Genomic DNA, 18782 nt, shown 5'->3' with positions numbered 1-18782 from the left:
TCAGTAGTAATATCTGGATCGTCCCAACCCCAAACAGCATTTTTATATTTGTGTTCGTGTTGATCATCGACATGTTGATAACTCGTACCATCTCCAGTTCTACATGCACGCTTTTCAATCATTTCGTGAGAAACCGTCTTTAGATCATAAGCCCAACCGAGTTTTGCAAAACCGTCGATAAATGCCGTTGCGAAGCTAGATTTGTAGTTTCCTAATTCAGCAGCTTTGTAATCCCATGGAAATACGTGATGATAATTGTGCCAACCTTCACCGAATGCAAGAACTGAAACTGCAAGGTTTTCTGTCGGAGATATGGTACTGCGAAAAGAAAATAATGATAAATATTGTATTACGTACAATGTATTATGTAATACATTATGTATGTACGTTACAGTGTATTATGTAATATTTGATTACGTGTGATAAGATTAGGTGTTTTAGGATCAAATTGTATTGTAATATGTTAAGTTTTATTGAAATGTATGACTCTGTAAAAAAGATTATATGTATGGACACGTGAACTGTAAATGATCAAGTAGCTGATGAAGTCCCCAGCAAGGGACGAAACGTACAACTTGTTCGAATTAATTGTTCATAAGATTTATTAACCGTCTATAACTCCCTTTGAGACTTATATATTAATAACATATTTGTGGACAAGAATATTGATAATTAAATTGTATTCAAAGTTTTCTTTACACGGGAGGCAATTCTATTATAATAGTTCATAATTTTTCTTATATATTTAATCTAATAGTTAACCGTATCACATGCAAGTGATATAACCCATATTACAAAAAAAAAGTAAAGAAGATTTTTACGTACCTATCATACGGTTTTGTACCCCACATATGAGCAGCCGAATTTACTAGAAAGGTAAAATTTAAACCAATGATGAATTTACTAGTCGTGGCGTACCAAGCGTTCATCAAACCCTCTCCCCAAAAAAGTACAGGTATCAACGTTGGAATGATGAAACAAGCGAGTGTCATGAAAACTCTAGCATGTCTAGAAAAAAAAGAAAACAAGCAAATATATTTGATTATTTAATGGAAAGGAAAAAATTCTAAAATATTTGAGGAATTTTGATATCTACTTTAGTTGCCACATGACCACTGGGTCTTTGTCAAGATCGCTCATATCTATCGTTGCTCCCTTTTTTATAACATCGGGATGTTTTTTTAACATCAACCAACCAATGTGACAAAAGAAGAAACCCCTTTTCGAGTTATGAGGATCAGCATCCGTGTCGGTGTACTTGTGATGGATTCGGTGATTTCTTACCCATACATAAATAGGTCTCTGCAATATCGATTATTGTTGCACTTATTTGTCCACACTATTGCATAACTTTCGACCGTTCATACATGCATCGTTTTATATTGATTCGCGTCTCATAGATTGTAATTCTCGTAGAATGTAATGTGATATTTTTTTAAAAATTATTATTTTCAATCAAATGATATAATAGATTTCTTTCAGACATTCAATGCTTTACTTTTTATTTTTATTTCATATTTTGATTTAAAATAATTATATCATATTTATTGCCGTGTAGAAGTATTTATATTACCGGAATTAAATAAACAAGTTTTGTGCTATTATTTGTATTCGTACTTGTATATCTAATAAAAGTAAATGGACTTACTTGAAATGACGTAGATTGCAAAATCATTAGGAATACCCTTAGTGGCCATTTTGCTTTGTAAGACTTATGTGCCCATAATCTATGNTAAAATAATATAATGTTGAACTCGAAATAATTTTTTTAAAAAATGCATCGTTGTCGAGATATTTACTTGGCCTAATTTTAAAAATGTATCACGTATTCACGTATATATCAAAATGTTTAGAAAGTAATAAGTAGAGAATAATAGGTAAACAAATATGTTATAAGTATTCAACGAATAAATAGTAAACATAATCAATTGTAAGTAAAAGATAAGATCGAGATACTGTAAGAAACAGTTTTTTTTATGAAAGAAAGAATAATCGTAAAATAATAGAGTATACAAAAGAATGTACCTTCAATCTTGTTTTCCGAAAGTTTATTTTCCTCTACCATCTTTAATGATTTAATATTTTCACCATTCGATCGATTTCCACACGATTTAATTTCCTTAACCACGTCTTCTTCATACAACAATATGTCTCAGACTAATCTTCTTTTGAATCACGATATCATTTTGTGACTATCTCATCTTATCTATTGAAATACGTAGAATAGCAGTTAATTTTGACAAATGAATTTATCAGAAATATATATCTTTAATGCTAACTACTTATATATATTTAAAGATATGTATCAATATTCAATATCGTCTGATAATGAGTTTTAAGTAAATTTTGTTAATTAACTTATACGAATCCAAAAATCATTATAAGAATCATTGATCGATATCGATATTTCTCTATCTGTTTGATAGTGCATATGTGTTATTTTTTATTTTGTTAATATATATTATATATATATTTATAAATATATATTATAATATTTTATTATATTTCAGTGTCACATTATATCTCGTTAATTAAAAAAGAACAAAAACAAAAACAGTATTTAACATCTTACAAAAGAGTGTTGTGTCAAATTTTCATTAAATCCATTAAACTATTTGATCAATTTTGAACTTGATGTTGTTTATTGCATATTTGAATTTTTTTCAAGCAAATAGTTCGTTCACAATGGCTTACGAAATTGTACAAAAAATTTAGTTATATTTGTATTAATCAATTTATTTCTATAAAAAAAAAAAAAATGGAAATTAAGTTAAATCAAATTATTTTATACGAAAAGTTGTATGGAGGTAAAGTTTTCCTTAATGATAATTCCATAAGGTGCTTCCTATGATCGCGTTTAAAATAATAGAAAAATTAATAGTGATATCGGATTGGAAAGTGCAATATAAATGTTATCTTCATTTTACAAATAGCTTTACAAAAACACTTTTTCTTTGAGACGTACGATAAAATAACATTGTCAGAATATGGTTTGCGATAATTCACAAGATATATTAATCTTCAGTATCTTTCTAATAATAATTTTTATTTTCACTCCTGTTCTTACGGATAACAATTAGAAAATTATTTCAACTCAAGAAACGCGTTTGATACATTTTGTTGCAAGTCCGCTTCGACTTGGTATTACTTCGCTAATAATTACAGTTCAACGGTTATCTTGCAGAAACAATACATCATAAAATAGATAATTATTATCAAGTAATTTTCAAACGAAAATGAACGATTCTATAAAAATAATAATATCGTATACTTTGTAACAGAAAATCTCTTCTAATCTTATTTGAAGTTATTAAGGATTTACCGCAGAAATAAAAAATCTTCTATATGATTTTGTATTTCTGTCATCGATAAATAACATATGATTTTTCGTTCAGCCATTGTTAAATGATCGAGAAACACCCCGTCGAACTTTTAAAGTTATAATTTTATTGTGAATTGTAATAGATTTTGATAATTTGTATTTGATTATCGAAAATTAATTTGATATAATATATTTTCATTTAATCGAATCTTTGAACTATTTTTCGAGGAGTTTTAAAACAAAAACATTTAGATTAATGAGTTTGCGAATAGAAGAATAAATTAAATTTTTTTTCTATACGAAGTAAAAATCTTTATTTTTTTTTTTTTTTGTCAACTTACTGTTCCTATATATTTCTTTATAAATGCTGATTTATCGATTTAATTAATATACAAACAGTCGGATATTTATAAACATTCTCATAAGTTTCTTTCATCGATAAAAATTATTTTTCACATAGGAATACATTGGTAATATCATTTTATATTCTAGCAATATTATATTTTGATCAGTCATATTAATTGTTGGAATGTGAATTCAACCAGTTTTCGAGCTTGTCTGTATTTGTTTTCAACCATTTGATATTATTCTGTACTGTTTCCAATGCTTTAGCTCGGCTCGATACACCAGCACCAGCTTCAGGATATTTTTCGAAAAATGCTTTCATCTCATTCAACTTCGTTTCGGTAGCAAAAGTTTTAGTTATTCCAGGTATAAGTTGTCCAAGGTATCGATCGTTCAAAGTGTATCTTTGAACTAAAAATTCCCAATTTCCTCTGACCCAATCCCAAACGAGAGATGTACCAATAGGATTATTCGAAATTGCCGTTAAACAAGAAAAGAAATCTTGTGCACGAACGTAATTTTCATTCTTCGCTATATTAATAAATCTAATGAAAATAAAAAAATGAAACAATATATCAAATATTTTCAACAAGTATTAATATATAATAAATATTGTTTATATATTTTATAAAAAAGGAAATTACTAACTTGCTCAAAAGCCAACTTTCCCGTATTCCCGTTAATCCGCGCATCAATTTAAGTTTTTCGGCCGAATCTGTTTCCTCGACAAATTTGTCGAACATAATATTCCATTCAGCTTCGGTACCAGCATAATTTAGGCCTGTGTAACGATATTCAAATAGAAGTTATTCGTTTCAAATGATCGAAGCTAATCATTATTATTAAAATAATTTGATGGGTAGATATTAACCATAATAATAAATCAATCCTCGAATATCTGGATGTGGACGAACATCTCTTGGATCGTTTATCCACTTTTTAAATATTTCAGATGCTTCTTCTAAACATTCTATATGGCCTACGGAACAAGCCAGGTCTAACACTATCGAACGAAGTCTCCTGTAAATTTGATCTAGTGTTATTTTTCAATAAGATATTAATTAATAAATAAGTACATTTTTTTTCTTACAGCATAACGTGATCTTCTGTGCTATCTACACGCCACGTTACATCGTGATAAACGCTATCAACTAAATTTCTCACATAGGACTGTAAAAATATAAATTATTAAATACGCAAATATATTATCTGGTATATTTGTATATATATATATATATATATATATGTATTATTATACGACCTTAAAAACAGTAGATAAATTGGTTGACGATAAAAATTGATCTATGGCCAATAAATTTTTTGATGCCACCGTCCAAGGAATAACATGATTTTCTCGTGGAAGATATGTAGTCATATTCATAGCAATGCCATAATCAAGTTCACCCGCAGAGGCTAAACTAAATACTTCTTCCAAGAGATGAGCTCTATCTGATACAGATAATCTCTGTAAATGTTAACATTTATTCATTTTTAAGAAATATCTAAATTACAAGTATATATATTAACACGAAGCCGGACATTTACCTTGTGATAGTATTTGAGAAGATAAATTAAATTTTCCCATTCCGTTGTGTCATAATTAACACGATAATAACCTATTTGATCTTTATTAAATTTAATCCATTCGACAGGTTCTTTTAACTCGATTACCACTGAAAATGATATTAACTTAACGTTTAATTAAAATAAGAACAATTTTAATGTATACTTACGATCAGTTGCATTATTATCGAACCAGACTAAAGTTGGTTTAGATGATTTATTAGTAATATAAGTAATAGGTATTATCCATTTATAGCTAAAAAGAGAATATCGTATAAATTAATCGTTGCTTTAGATCATTAATATTAGCATAATTTGGATTGAATTCTACCAACCCGTAATCCGATTCCGATGGATCTAGCTTAGCATCTGGATCGGCCAAGAAACGTTTTTGCGTTAAGATATATTTGTTTTCAGTCTTGTGAACATTAACAACAGGAAAACCATTTTGTCTAGTCCAGGTATCCATAATTTTCGTCACGTTTATTTCTGTTCCAACTTGATCTTGTAAAATTTTCCAAAGATCAGCCGTTTCCGCGTTATGATAGGTGAACGTATTCAGATAAATTCTAATACCGTCATAAAATTTATCGGCACCAATAAAATTTTCCATCATACGTATTACGGATGATCCCTAGAAAAAAATTAAATATAACGACTCGATTAATATCGATTTATTTATTCATAAATAAACACATAAATAATGATCTTATGCGTTACTTACCTTTCTATAAGAAATATCATCGAAAATTGATGTGATCTCGTCAGGATTGTTAACAGTTTGAATGATCGGATGTGTACTCAATTTGGCATCTGTAATGAAGACCAAATGTATTTGGTCGAGGAGAAATTCTTCCATCTGAAAATCCACTTTTCTTTTAATAAGAAACCTTCGTCATTGATAGAATAATAATAATGATCGTATATAATTGATTGGATGAGACAATTTGGATCTTATGATTTAACATTATATGAATCATAATCGTGGATAATAATGTTTAACTTTGTACTTTTTTTTTTTTTTTAATCTTTCTTTAGATCGACGTAATTTCATTAATTTATATCTTGTCAATACTGACCAGTCCCCAATCGGGAAGAATAGCATTTGCACTTTTGTATTGCATGAACGAGGCAAAACCTTCGTTTAACCATAAATCGTTCCACCACTTCATTGTAACTGAATAGAAAAAAAAAAACAAAAAGCAAATATTATTATTAATCACAATTTAATATATTTTCATTTGTGTATGAGTCTCATTATAGCATTTACCTAGATTACCAAACCACATATGTGCCAATTCATGGCTAATTACAGTGACGATGTCGTGCATATCTCGAGTAGAACTTGTTTGATTATCGTAAAGTAATCTAGCTTCTCTGTACGTTACGATACCCCAATTTTCCATCGCACCAGAAACAAAATCTGGTATCGCAATCATATCTGTTAAATCAATAATTCACAATGTAACATATGTCTCTTAAAAGTTAACAAACAATTAACACAAAAAATCGATTTAATTAATCGTTATTTACCAAGCTTAGGCAAGGGATAATCTATACGGAATAAATTGATATAATAATCTATTATATCAACACCAATATCAAGAGCAAACAATCCTTTTTCCTTTTGAGCTCTGGTAGTGTATACGCTAACGGGAAATTCACGTCCACCGAAACCCGTAGCTTTTTTTGTAACAGCTACGAAATCGCTGATTATGAAGCAGCTTAAATAAGTCGACATGGGTACGCTTTTAGTAAAAACAACTGTGGTGAGTCCAGGACTTGGTTGATTAACAAGAGTATCCTATAATATATATGTAATCGTGATTAAAATAATATAGCAGCAAAATCGTATAACAAATAACAAAGTTATTCTTGACGTTACCTTAACATCCATATTGGAAAGTGCATTATAACAATCGTCGGTAGGACGAACTAATTTAACTGAAAATTCAGCTTTGAACGAAGGCTCGTCGAAACAAGGAAACGCTCTTCTCGCATAAGTTGGTTCAAATTTGGAAGTAGCTATGTGCCTAAAAAAAAAAAAAAAATAAAAATTTCGTTAGTACATTTTTTAACGTAATATTATTCCGATCAAATTCGTGAAATTGTTAAATTTATCATTGAGATGGTTTTTTTTTTTTTGTTTTATTTTTACCTCGTTCTATTCTTCTCGTCCTTATATTTGCTTGAATAGAAACCAACGATTTTGTCCGGCTGTAGAGCTCCATTAAATTCGATAGATAGATTATAAAGTCCCGAATTAATTTCGTTTTTTATTGGAATAACGAGCATCTCGTATTTTCCGACTGTAAATGAAGGTAATAGTTCGATTTCATAATTCTCTTCGCGATCGTAAGTTTTCAATTCTATATGAGTAACATTGAGATCTTTTTGATGAAGAGCTATTTGACCCCTTTTGTCCAGGACATCTATAAGGATCGTAACTTTACCCACGAAAGTACCATTGGTAAGATCGGGGTATAAATAAATATCATAATGGATTGGTTTAACTTCCTTCGGTAGTCTAAAATCGTAATCATCTTGACTCATATTGGCAATTGGAACTGTAAATAAAGATAATTGTTGTAATCAATTATAATATATCGAATGCATGAGATTTATTCCGATTTATGAAACAAAAATAAAATTATTTTTGAAATAACGCGGATTATCTATCGTATGCCGTTAAAAGTAGGAAAATAATTGATAATAGTCATCGAATAAATTCCTATCAATAGGAAAATATCCGATCAGACTATGAAATATAAAGAGTCCCATTCATCGGATTGTATATTTATTTCGTTCTAAGATTTTTCGATAAGTTTTAATTTTACGCGTTTATTATCTTTTATCGTTTAATATGGTTCAATTGAAAATTTATCGAATTTCATAAAAACATTTAAATTGGTGGGTCATCGGAGTTATCGTAAAATAAAAATCGTTTTGATTGGTCCTTTGCTTGTATGCTGTTTAGTATTTTTAATCGAAATTTATTCTAAGTATATTCAAATAGCGCGCTAATACGTCAGATCCACATGATCAGTGATAAATGCAGTTTTGACGGTTCCTCATGGGGTACTTTTAATTATTTTTTGATGATCGTTTAAATGTCTCTTACCGTTATGATAGCTGGCAGCCTCTACGTTATGATCGAGAAAAACGACGATAGTGCCGAGAAAAGTACAGGTCACGCTTAGAATAAAACAAATGGCACAAGTAAAGCAGAGAAAAGCAGCACCCCTGTCACCACGGTGTTGCAACGATGTTACTGCGCCTCTACGACTTGCAACGCCACCTGTTGATCCCATTTTTAACTTGTAACCCATCAGAGTTGCATCCGCCTCGGTCGGTAATATCAACAATTTTGTTTTCCCTTTAAATTTATTTTTAATATTTTCTTCGCTAAATCTCGTTTATATAATTCCCTCTTCTTTATCGTAAATTATTATTTACCTATATTTGAAATTATTGTAATGAAATTATTTTGTAAATTTGTCTATCCAACTGTTAAAAACGAAAAAAGAATTTATAATATATAAAATGTTGATTTACATATTTAGTTATTTTAATTCGATTATCATACGATCACGTTCCTCTCGACGTTGATATCAGTTAATTAAAAATATTTTCCACGTAATCAAATTATCTTGCCGACGAGATAAGTCAAATCATAAGAAAAAAAAGAGAAAAAAAAAACTAAATAGAATAATGATCGGAGAGATAACTCGCTTAAGTGCACAGTACGCTGTACGCATTACTTTACAGCCTTAATTTAATACTTATTTTGACTTACAAAAGTGTTTCGACAATTGAACAAAAAAATATGAACATTGATCATCAAAGAATGCAACAATTTTATCTAACGTCACTTTTTAAACAAATTTAATCATCGAACAAAAAATGTGATCCTAAATGTTTCTCACTTAATTTTTACATTTTATTAAACATTTTTTTCTAAGAATCATCTTGATTATTCTAATTATTTGTTAACCAATTATTTTTTTTAAACAAGATCTAACACTTAAGCGCACTATATAATTTTATTTCACAAAATTCTGATTGCTATTTTATTCATTCGATTCAATATATCTATATATATATGTATATATATGAGAATTAAAATTCTTACACTTTCAATTTCCGCACGATCGTAAATACACTAAGCTTAACTTAATCTTAACTCTCAATGAAACCTTTTAATATTGCTATTATCTAGTATTTTTATATATTTAATAAAAGATAAGAACAATGTATTAGTTACGATAAGAGCAACGCGTGTTACAATAACATAAAATCACGGGTTATTGTGGCAAGCGTTTCTTTGCTGAATGTTCTCTGTCGTGGCCAATTACTGTATAACTTTCACTCGAATGGATAAATGCATTCACTTGTTGTTATCGTTTCTTTTACTACTGTCTCTTAGAGCTTACGAAACAACGCGACATATATTCCTCTCTTTTCTCAACGCAGGCGCAAATGAAAAATACTAATTTGTACTCACTCATTGAACATATACTAGTACTAATTTGTACTCACTCATTGAACATATACTAGTAGTTGGTATGCACCCATTCAAGAACATGTATTAACTGGTCGAATAATAAAACAGTGTATGAACAGAACTTTTACTTTTGCTCGACCTTCGACCATCACTAACGTGATAGTTTTAAACAAATTAATATCGAGCGTTATCATTATTTGAATTAATTATTTTTCCCTTCGATATGTATTATTTGTTATATTATATTTATATTCGTCCCTGTACTTGTATTACTTTTTTTCTTTTTTTCTTTTTTTTGTTTAAATTCTGCAGAATTTTCAGCGCGAAAAAAAGAATAGAAAATAAAGAAAAAAAAAAAGCAAAAGTGCATACGTAAGTATTTTTTTTTTTGTTTTTTTTTACGCACGTTTGGTCAATTTAATTTAATACCGAGTAGGAACTTATGACGAAACTTGTTCTCAATTCAAGACGCGACTAGCATTCGAATTTATGCATCACTTAAATGCATTACTCAGAACGAACTAAAAGAAGTCTTAAAAATTTTATCGTCTAGAATAAATTAAATATTCATAAAAGGTGACTTTGTGTGTGTGTATTACTTATTCAGGTATTCTTATCAATGTAAATTTTTGTCGTTGCAATGTTATTGAAATATTGATTTAAATAACATGATAACAGTTGAAGATACGTATAATAAAATAACAATTAAGTATTGACATATTTAATTAAAAATTAGACAATAAAATGATATTCTCTTAATACGTTAATTAATTTATAAATATCATATAACATTTTTGACAATAAATGAAAATCATTATGGATCTTTGCTTACGTTGATAGAATAAGTCTATTATCTATGTCATTGGACAGTTTATAATAGTGATCGATCACTTACCGAAACTTACAATATTAAAATTGATTGTGAATAACTTATATACTTATTATAGTAATATGGTTATATTACTATAAAAATATAATAATATAATAATATATACTTGAAACTTATAACAAATACCGTAATGTACAATTTCTAATCAGTGAATACCTAAATATATTTCATAAAGACAGCTGAACGAATTATCATAATCGATAGACAAAAACTGGTAAAATTAAAAAGACTTGTCACGTAATAAATACTAGATCTCCTTGATAATAAAATCTTCTTTAATGTGATGTAAAAAAAAATATTGTTTTTATGACTGGGGTAATAAAATATAATGTTTTACGTGTGCTCTCGCGTTGTAATTGTTAATTAAAAAAATCTGTGCATAAAAATTCTTAACAAAGAAGTTAATTGGTCATATGCGATTAGATTCTTAGATATTTATTACGCATATTAATTGAAACCTTGGTTATCGAACAAGGTCTTAAAGTTTTTATTTTTTTTTCTACTTACTGATACGGATCACTTTGTTTTTAACGTAATAATGTTAAAATGAAAATATATTTTTGAATAAGTCCGAAGGTGACAAACAATATGTATAAGTGTGGGTAATAATTCATGCAGCGAAGAAGTATGATTTGTAAAAAACGCGGAAAAAAACGCGGAAAAAAACGCGGAAAAAAACGCGTATATCAAACATCTAATCTGCATATTTAATTAAATATTTAAAAGTACAATGTGCTTTTAAAATGAATTTCAATTCGTTTTAACGTGAACTTCATACGTTTATGCATACATGCATAAATATGAATGTTTCAATCTAATACTTTGTTACGTAAAAGCCTATTTCTTATGCCTTATGCAAATGTAAAAAAAAAAAAAAGAAACCGTTCTCGAACTTTGGATTGGTATGTATTTGGAACAAATCATTTATTATTATTTTTACACTTTTACGCAATAAATGAAATATTTTGTCTATCTTATTACTGATATATTTATATCATTATTCGTACTCTGAATATTGTAATTTTTTTTATATGTACTTTAACATTGTAATATTTCAGCATTTTTATATATAAACGTCAAAAAAAATATGTTTTATTAATGCCAAACGATATTTTATTGGGTTTTGTTTACTGGTACAATGTTTTCTCGTGAGCGCAGTAAATTATTAGTTTTTCTTGATTAGTAAAAGACATATTTGTTATAATAGTTTCACATATACAAGACATTTACTTTCATTATTTTTTTCTTACTTTCGTAACATTTTCTTTTTGTTGGGTTATTACTTTTATTACAACTACCAAACAATAAAAATAATCTTATTCGGCCTTATTTAATATCTTTGCATCTTTAATATCTTCAGTATTAATATCTGGATCGTCCCAACCCCATATAGAATTATTATGATTGTGCTCGTGTTGATCATCGACATGTTTATATTTGGTACCATCTCCAGTTCTACATGCACGCTTTTCAATCATTTCGTGAGAAACCGTCTTTAGATCATAAGCCCAACCGATTTTAGCAAAACCATCGATAATTGACGTTGTAAAGTTAACTTTGTAGTTTCCTAATTCAGAAGCTTTGTAATCCCACGGAAATACGTGATGATAGTTATGCCAACCTTCACCGAATGCAATTACTCCAACCGAATAGCTGTCTGTTGGAGAAATTGAACTGACAGAAAAAAAAATAATGATAAATATTATCTAAGAACAATTACTCCATGCGATAAAATTCTATTTTTATACGTCGAGTTATACGCAAGTCATCAAAAAATTAAAACAAGTTTTGTTATAATATTTCATCACGTTTCTTTTATAATTATATAATATAATAATAATATAATATAATATAAAGTATGCATACGTGATAATATTTCACATTTATACTTTATNACAGGTAGAACTACATCGTTTAAAACGTTGTTAGGCTTATAGACGTAATACTATTGTGCTGTATTCAGAAGCATTTTTTATCAGTATTTGATTCTATAAAACCCTTTAAAAATTGATTCCAATTCAATATTCAACACGTACGTTTATGCGGACATTCACACAAGTAAACGTTTTTATCCGCCGCTTTGGTAAATAAACGAAATAATTACAAATACCTGAAAAAATAATGGGAAACAAAAGGAAACGTTCTAGAACTCTGGATTCGTATGTATATGGAATTAATCAATAATTCTTCTTTTCCAATCTTATATAAACAATACATGAAATATATTTTTTATTTTATTTCATGTTTATCTGATATTTACCATTATTCGTAATGATCTCTTTCAAAACATATCTTGTCAATTGCAATATAATTTTTTTAAATATATTTTAGTGAAAGATTATGTTCACGTGAGAATACAAATTATAGATAAATTTCAAATTTTCGTAAAACGTCACCATAATTGATTATAATTATTAATTAAAGATAAAATTTTCGTTAATTCTTCTTTGGGTTTTATGAAACATTTGCAAAGAAAAAAACACTTCGATTATCTAAATGATTTTTTTTAAATAATTTTATACTTTAATATACCGAATTCATATTTGTTTCCCATAATTCGAATCTGTTTTTATATTTTGAAAATTTGTTGATGTAAATGATGATTTACTTTTAATGCTTTTTGATTCATTTCGATTGTCATTATATAATCCTAATTTATTGTTTATATTCAATAAAATTCTTTAATATTGTAATAATCCGGCGTTTTTTTTTTTATTTATTTTAACGACACGATAAATCATATTTTTTTACAATTGCCAATTGATATCGTACCTGGTTGGATTTTCTGATAATATGTTTTCTCGTCGAGTTTYATTGTCACTTTATTTCGTTGCGTTAAAAATTACCTATATTTTATTTATTCTCCCCACCATGTTGTATCTTAACTCTCTAGAACACGAAAGTAATTGTCTATTCAATGTTTGCGTAGTAGAGGAGGGAGTAATAATGTGTACTTTGACACTGCATTGGTCGATAAAAAAATTTGCAATTAATCGATGACTTTCATGACTTGAACATATTAATGAATAATAAACAATGAATATACATTGAGTGTACAAGCAATTACAAAATATGATTTTTTAGCATTTCATTTTTAGGCTTTTACTACTTAGCAAATCGATGTAATGCTTGAAAAATAAATCGAGTTATGGAAAGTTTTTTTTTTTTTAATTTATGTAGATATTTTCATAGCTAACAATAAAGATAATAAATTACGAATTATTTATAGGAAATGAGTTCTCCATATAAGAAATGTATGTTAACAGAAAAAATGTTAACAATATCAGATATTACGTATGATAATAATATTATAACTACATATTCAAGGTACACGTTAACAATATATGAAAATAAGCAATAAAAGAATGATTTATTTATTAGTATTGTATCAATCTTAAATTACAATGTTATTATCATAAATATATTCTTAAGACAAATTATATCCGTGTCAAATTATCACAGAATAGCAGTAATTTTTCATCGAGAACGATCATTAATATTAATGATAATACGTTACGGTTTTTTTTTATTTCGTAATTTTTTTGTCGATACCACCACCATACAATAAGTATAGTCTTATTCGGCCTTATTTAATAGCCTTGCATCCGGAACATCTTCAGTATTAAAAACTGGGTCGTCCCAACACCAAATTGTGCTGCCAAAAAAAAATAATAATAAACATTATTTTAAAAGAATTAATCTATACGGAAAAAAAAATTCTATGTAAACACGTTGGAGTGCGACGCAAATTGTCAAAACACTCGAACAATTTTTTTTTAGCATACCTAATTTYTTTTTCTTCTTCAATTTTAAATATATAATATTTTAAATTATTACGTACGCGTAGTTTAATTAATATTCTAATAGAAGAAAACGTTTTATATTTTGAAAATTTGTTGATGGAAATGATGATTTAATTTTAACATTTTTTTTCTCATCACAATCGTCATTATATAAATAATACCAATTTAATCTTTATATTCAATAAAATTCTTTAATATTGTAATAATTCGGCGTTTTTTTTTTATTTATAAACGACAAGAAAAATGATAATGTTTTATTATTACAAAAATGATATTTTAATTGGTTGGATTTTCTGATAGTATGTTTTCTCGTTGACTCTTATAATCACTTTATTTCGATACGTTAAAATGCCCTTATATTTTATTGTTTTTCCCCTCACCATATTTTATTTAAGCTTTCAAGCAACGAATTAAATTGCATATTGTATGAATGCAAAGTAGAAGAAAGAATGTAAATATATACTTTGACAATGCATTTTTCCATTATGATATTGAAAATCTGTGCGTGACTTTCATTTAGTTGAACGTAATAATGAATAAAACRRAGTGWATATACAATGATTAAACAAAACCTTTGTTCACAGTATTTTTTTGCAATTCATTATTAGACTACCGAGCTCRTAAATAATGTATTTTGCCTTCATTTAAAAATATAACGCAATTCTAAAATTTTGCTATTTCTTGCAAGTACTCTTTTACAAATTCTGATTGGTTTTTTTTTTTTTCTAATTGTTTTACTGATCAATGTCTTTTGTTTTATCGCTATACTACAAGGACTAGCTATGTGGTAAACATTTTGTCTGTAAAAACAATTTCACATCATAAGTTATTAATTAAAATAGTTTTAATTAAAATAATTTATTACGAAGAAATAAAATTTTTCAAAAGATATAAATGCTTATTTGAAAAAAAATTTTTATGTTATCAAATATTACGTAGGACAAAAAATAATTATAGCTACATATTTAAATAATAAATTACCGATACATTTAATAAAATACACAATAATAAAATAATTTATTTATAAATATCATTCCAATCTTTATTGTATTGTATCAATTCGTATTGTAAGAATTTCACATATTTATATATATATATATTACATACAAATAAAACGTAATAGACCCCCCCCCCGCTTCCTTTAGCAATTCTTATAGCCCCTTAGGATTATCATTTTATTATGGTGTTTTTAATTATTGCTTATAAATTCTACAAAAGTTCTGGTATATTTCTATAACATATGAAAAATGCGGAAGCCTATACACATTTTATTTATATTCGTATAACATATTGGTATGCTGTAACTATATTTTCAAGACAGATTTGTTATCTCGCAAAAATTTACTATATATTTAATGTACATCGATTATATAAATGAATTATTTTTAACTAACTACTTAAAATACAATGTTATATATATATATATTTATTAAATATATTGTTAAAGCAAAGTAATCGATTTCAAATTATTATCATCGAATAGTTTTGATATTTCATCAGGAACGATCATTATTAATTAAGACGTATGAACGATACATTACTATGATATTTAATACAGGTGATATATTTTTATTTTCTGAATAATTATTTATCCAATTGAAATTCTCTTGCGAGATAACACGATCACGGAAGACAATATTGTAATTAAGAAATGCGAAATCTTATTGATAATTACAGCAGCCGTAAAAATCATTTATTTATATGAGAAAACCTTCTACTTGTATGAGCATAATTTTCTTGCGATGTACGATCGATCGAAACGAACTCGYTTTTTTTTATCTCTTTTTGTACTATTACGCTGACATTTTATCGTTTATTCTTCCAAGTAAAAATTTTAATTCAACTAAGGCCCATATCAAAAATATCATCTACCGAATCGTATGAAAACTACGATCTACATAAATGTGCGTCTCGTCCAAATGTAAGACAAAGTTAATATACCTATACTTAGAACAAAAAAGATTCTAGCATCACCGTAACTACCATATTTTTTAATTATTAATTGACATTTCATTGAGATAGTGTTAATTGACTATTATGTCATAAGGTAACAATGTTTCCATTTATCGGWAAATTTAACATCAGAGCTCTTATATACGTTAAACATACGGTTTCCGAAAATAAATGATTAAAGTTGGATCAGCAATATTATAATAATAATAATAATAATCACCCGTATACACATAAATAATGTAACAATAATAAAACTACGAAAATTGATTTCTCATCTATASAAGATATATTTTTTTATTTTATCTCTTTTTTTTTTGTTTTCCTCATTTTCGTTACGGTTTTYCTTTTTTTATTTGGTAATTTTTTTGTCGACGCCACCACCATACAATAATAAAAGTCTTATTCGGCTTTATTTAATATCCTTGCATCTAGAATATCTTCAGTATTAATATCTGGATCGTCCCAACCCCATATAGAATTATTATGATTGTGCTCGTGTTGATCATCGACATGTGTATATTTGGTACCATCTCCCGTTCTAGATGCTCTCTTTTCAATCATTTCGTGTGAGACTGTCTTTAGATCATAAGCCCAACCGATTTTAGCAAAACCATCGATAATTGCTGTTGTAAAGTTTGCTTTGTAGTTTCCTAATTCAGCAGCTTTGTAGTCCCACGGAAATACGTGATGATAATTGTGCCAACCTTCACCGAATGCAGCTAATCCAACCGAATAGCTGTCTGTTGGAGAAATTGAACTGACAGAAAAGAAAATAATGATTAATATTATTTAACAAAAATATAATCCATACAATATAATTATATTTTTACACGTCGAGTTATACGCAATTCATCAAAACATTGAAACAATTTTATTATAATGTTTCATCACGTTTCTTTTATAATTATATAATATAATAATAATATAATATAATATAAAGTATGCATACGTGATAATATTTCACATTTATACTTTATACTTTAATTAATATCGTAATAGAATACAAAAAAAATAAAACGTGAACATACCTATCATAAGGTTTTGTACCCCAAATATGTGCAGCAGAATTTACTAGCCAGGTAATATTTAAAGATAAAGTGTATCTGAAAATTGTTAAATACCATGCGTACATCGGACGTTCACCCCAGAAATGCACAGGTATCCAGGTAGGAATGATGAAACAAAATAGTGGCATAAGAATGATATAAAGTCTAGAATTCAAAATAAAGCAAAAAAAAAAGAAAACAAATTACATCGATTATTTAATATAAAGAAAATAATATTCTAAAATATATATTCGAAGGTAATTGATATTTACCTGCGTTGCCATACGACTACTGCATCTTTCTCGAGATCACTCATATCTATCGTAGCACCTTTTTTTATAACATCGGGATGTTTTCTTACCATAAGCCAACCAATGTGAGAGAAGAAGAAGCCTCTTTTCGAGTTATGGGGGTCAGCATCAGTGTCAGTGAATTTGTGGTGTACTCTGTGATCTCTGACCCATTCGTAAATGTGATTCTGCAATATGAACGATGTCATTTAAATTTTTCCGCACTATTGCATAACTTTTCATACATCTATCATTTTTTATTGATTAATATATGATTGATTTTATTCTGATATTTAATACATTAATGATTATTTTTAATTCATTTTTTTTTTTTATATAAAATCATTATATAATATTTATCGTTATGTATAAATATGTTTATTAGAAATAATGAGTTGTTTGATGGATCGAAATGAAAATTTGAAAATGTTATAAAAGTGAATGGACTTACTTGAAACGCCATAGTTTGGCAAATCATCAGGATTACTCTCATCGGCCATTTTGCTTTGTAAGACTTATGTGACCATAATCTGTGAGCACCTGCAGTAATACCGAGGTTTGTTATTGGGATTGTAATAATTGCTGAAAAATAAAGAATAGAATTGCGGTTATTGTTTGTATTTTTTCATAAAGTTTAAATTATTTTTTTTTTTTTTTTGTTACGATAACTGAAAAGTGAAATTGATCGTTTCTAACGATAATAGGATAAGTTTATTATTTATGACATTGTACGGTTGATAATAGCGATCGATMTTTTAGCAAACTTAACATTATCAAAATTAATTGTTAATAATTTACCGAATATCGTAGTATACAATTTCACTGCAGTAAAACTTAAATAAATTCCATAAAGGCAGCTAATGTGAAGATAGAGGAAAAATATGAAGTTGAACCACACAATATCCCATTTATATTTTGACCCTAATTTTTGTGATGTCTGCATATCTTAGTTACAGTGAGTTTACTTTTTCTGAAATAAATGATAATATAATATAATTAATAAATTATATCTTCTTTCTTCTTTTTATTAGGTGACTTTTTATCTTGTTATATAATAAATTATATAT

The 18782-nt window shown here is 27.6% G+C and overlaps 3 protein-coding genes across 3 annotated transcripts in view; all 3 read right to left on the bottom strand.

Annotated features, from left to right (window-relative positions):
* Nucleotides 1-3399, bottom strand: part of LOC106785056 (acyl-CoA Delta(11) desaturase-like) — a 7332-nt gene extending 3933 nt beyond the window's left edge. Inside the window, exons 1-5 of the mRNA XM_014745198.1 lie at nucleotides 3323-3399; nucleotides 1649-1727; nucleotides 1097-1302; nucleotides 826-999; nucleotides 29-318 (exon numbers count right to left, since the gene is read on the bottom strand). Coding sequence (XP_014600684.1) covers nucleotides 29-318; nucleotides 826-999; nucleotides 1097-1302; nucleotides 1649-1727; nucleotides 3323-3399 — 826 coding nt within the window. The remainder of the gene's footprint in view (nucleotides 1-28; nucleotides 319-825; nucleotides 1000-1096; nucleotides 1303-1648; nucleotides 1728-3322) is intronic.
* A 209-nt stretch (nucleotides 3400-3608) lies between these two features.
* Nucleotides 3609-9788, bottom strand: LOC106785109 (glutamyl aminopeptidase-like). Its single transcript, XM_014745286.1, has 16 exons — nucleotides 9770-9788; nucleotides 8352-8528; nucleotides 7389-7797; nucleotides 7116-7263; nucleotides 6764-7034; nucleotides 6501-6671; nucleotides 6310-6407; nucleotides 5955-6089; nucleotides 5566-5864; nucleotides 5401-5486; nucleotides 5213-5340; nucleotides 4929-5132; nucleotides 4758-4837; nucleotides 4539-4687; nucleotides 4316-4448; nucleotides 3609-4212 (listed from the first exon to the last, which is right to left on the bottom strand). Exons 1-16 carry the CDS (start codon nucleotides 9771-9773, stop codon nucleotides 3840-3842), a joined length of 2865 nt encoding a protein of 954 aa, XP_014600772.1. The 5' UTR covers nucleotides 9774-9788; the 3' UTR covers nucleotides 3609-3839.
* Nucleotides 9789-16704: 6916 nt separating this feature from the next.
* LOC106785055 (acyl-CoA Delta(11) desaturase-like) lies at nucleotides 16705-18658 on the bottom strand. The gene is made up of 5 exons (XM_014745197.1): nucleotides 18514-18658; nucleotides 18167-18297; nucleotides 17698-17903; nucleotides 17408-17590; nucleotides 16705-17136 (listed from the first exon to the last, which is right to left on the bottom strand). Exons 1-5 carry the CDS (start codon nucleotides 18656-18658, stop codon nucleotides 16779-16781), a joined length of 1023 nt encoding a protein of 340 aa, XP_014600683.1. The 3' UTR covers nucleotides 16705-16778.
* Nucleotides 18659-18782: the final 124 nt, after the last annotated feature.

The sequence above is a fragment of the Polistes canadensis genome, unplaced genomic scaffold (assembly GCF_001313835.1).
Source record: "Polistes canadensis isolate GaletaPanama2010 unplaced genomic scaffold, ASM131383v1 scaffold_45, whole genome shotgun sequence".
In the NCBI taxonomy this organism is placed as follows: Eukaryota; Metazoa; Arthropoda; class Insecta; order Hymenoptera; family Vespidae; genus Polistes; species Polistes canadensis.
This window is presented reverse-complemented; position numbering and strand designations above follow the sequence as displayed.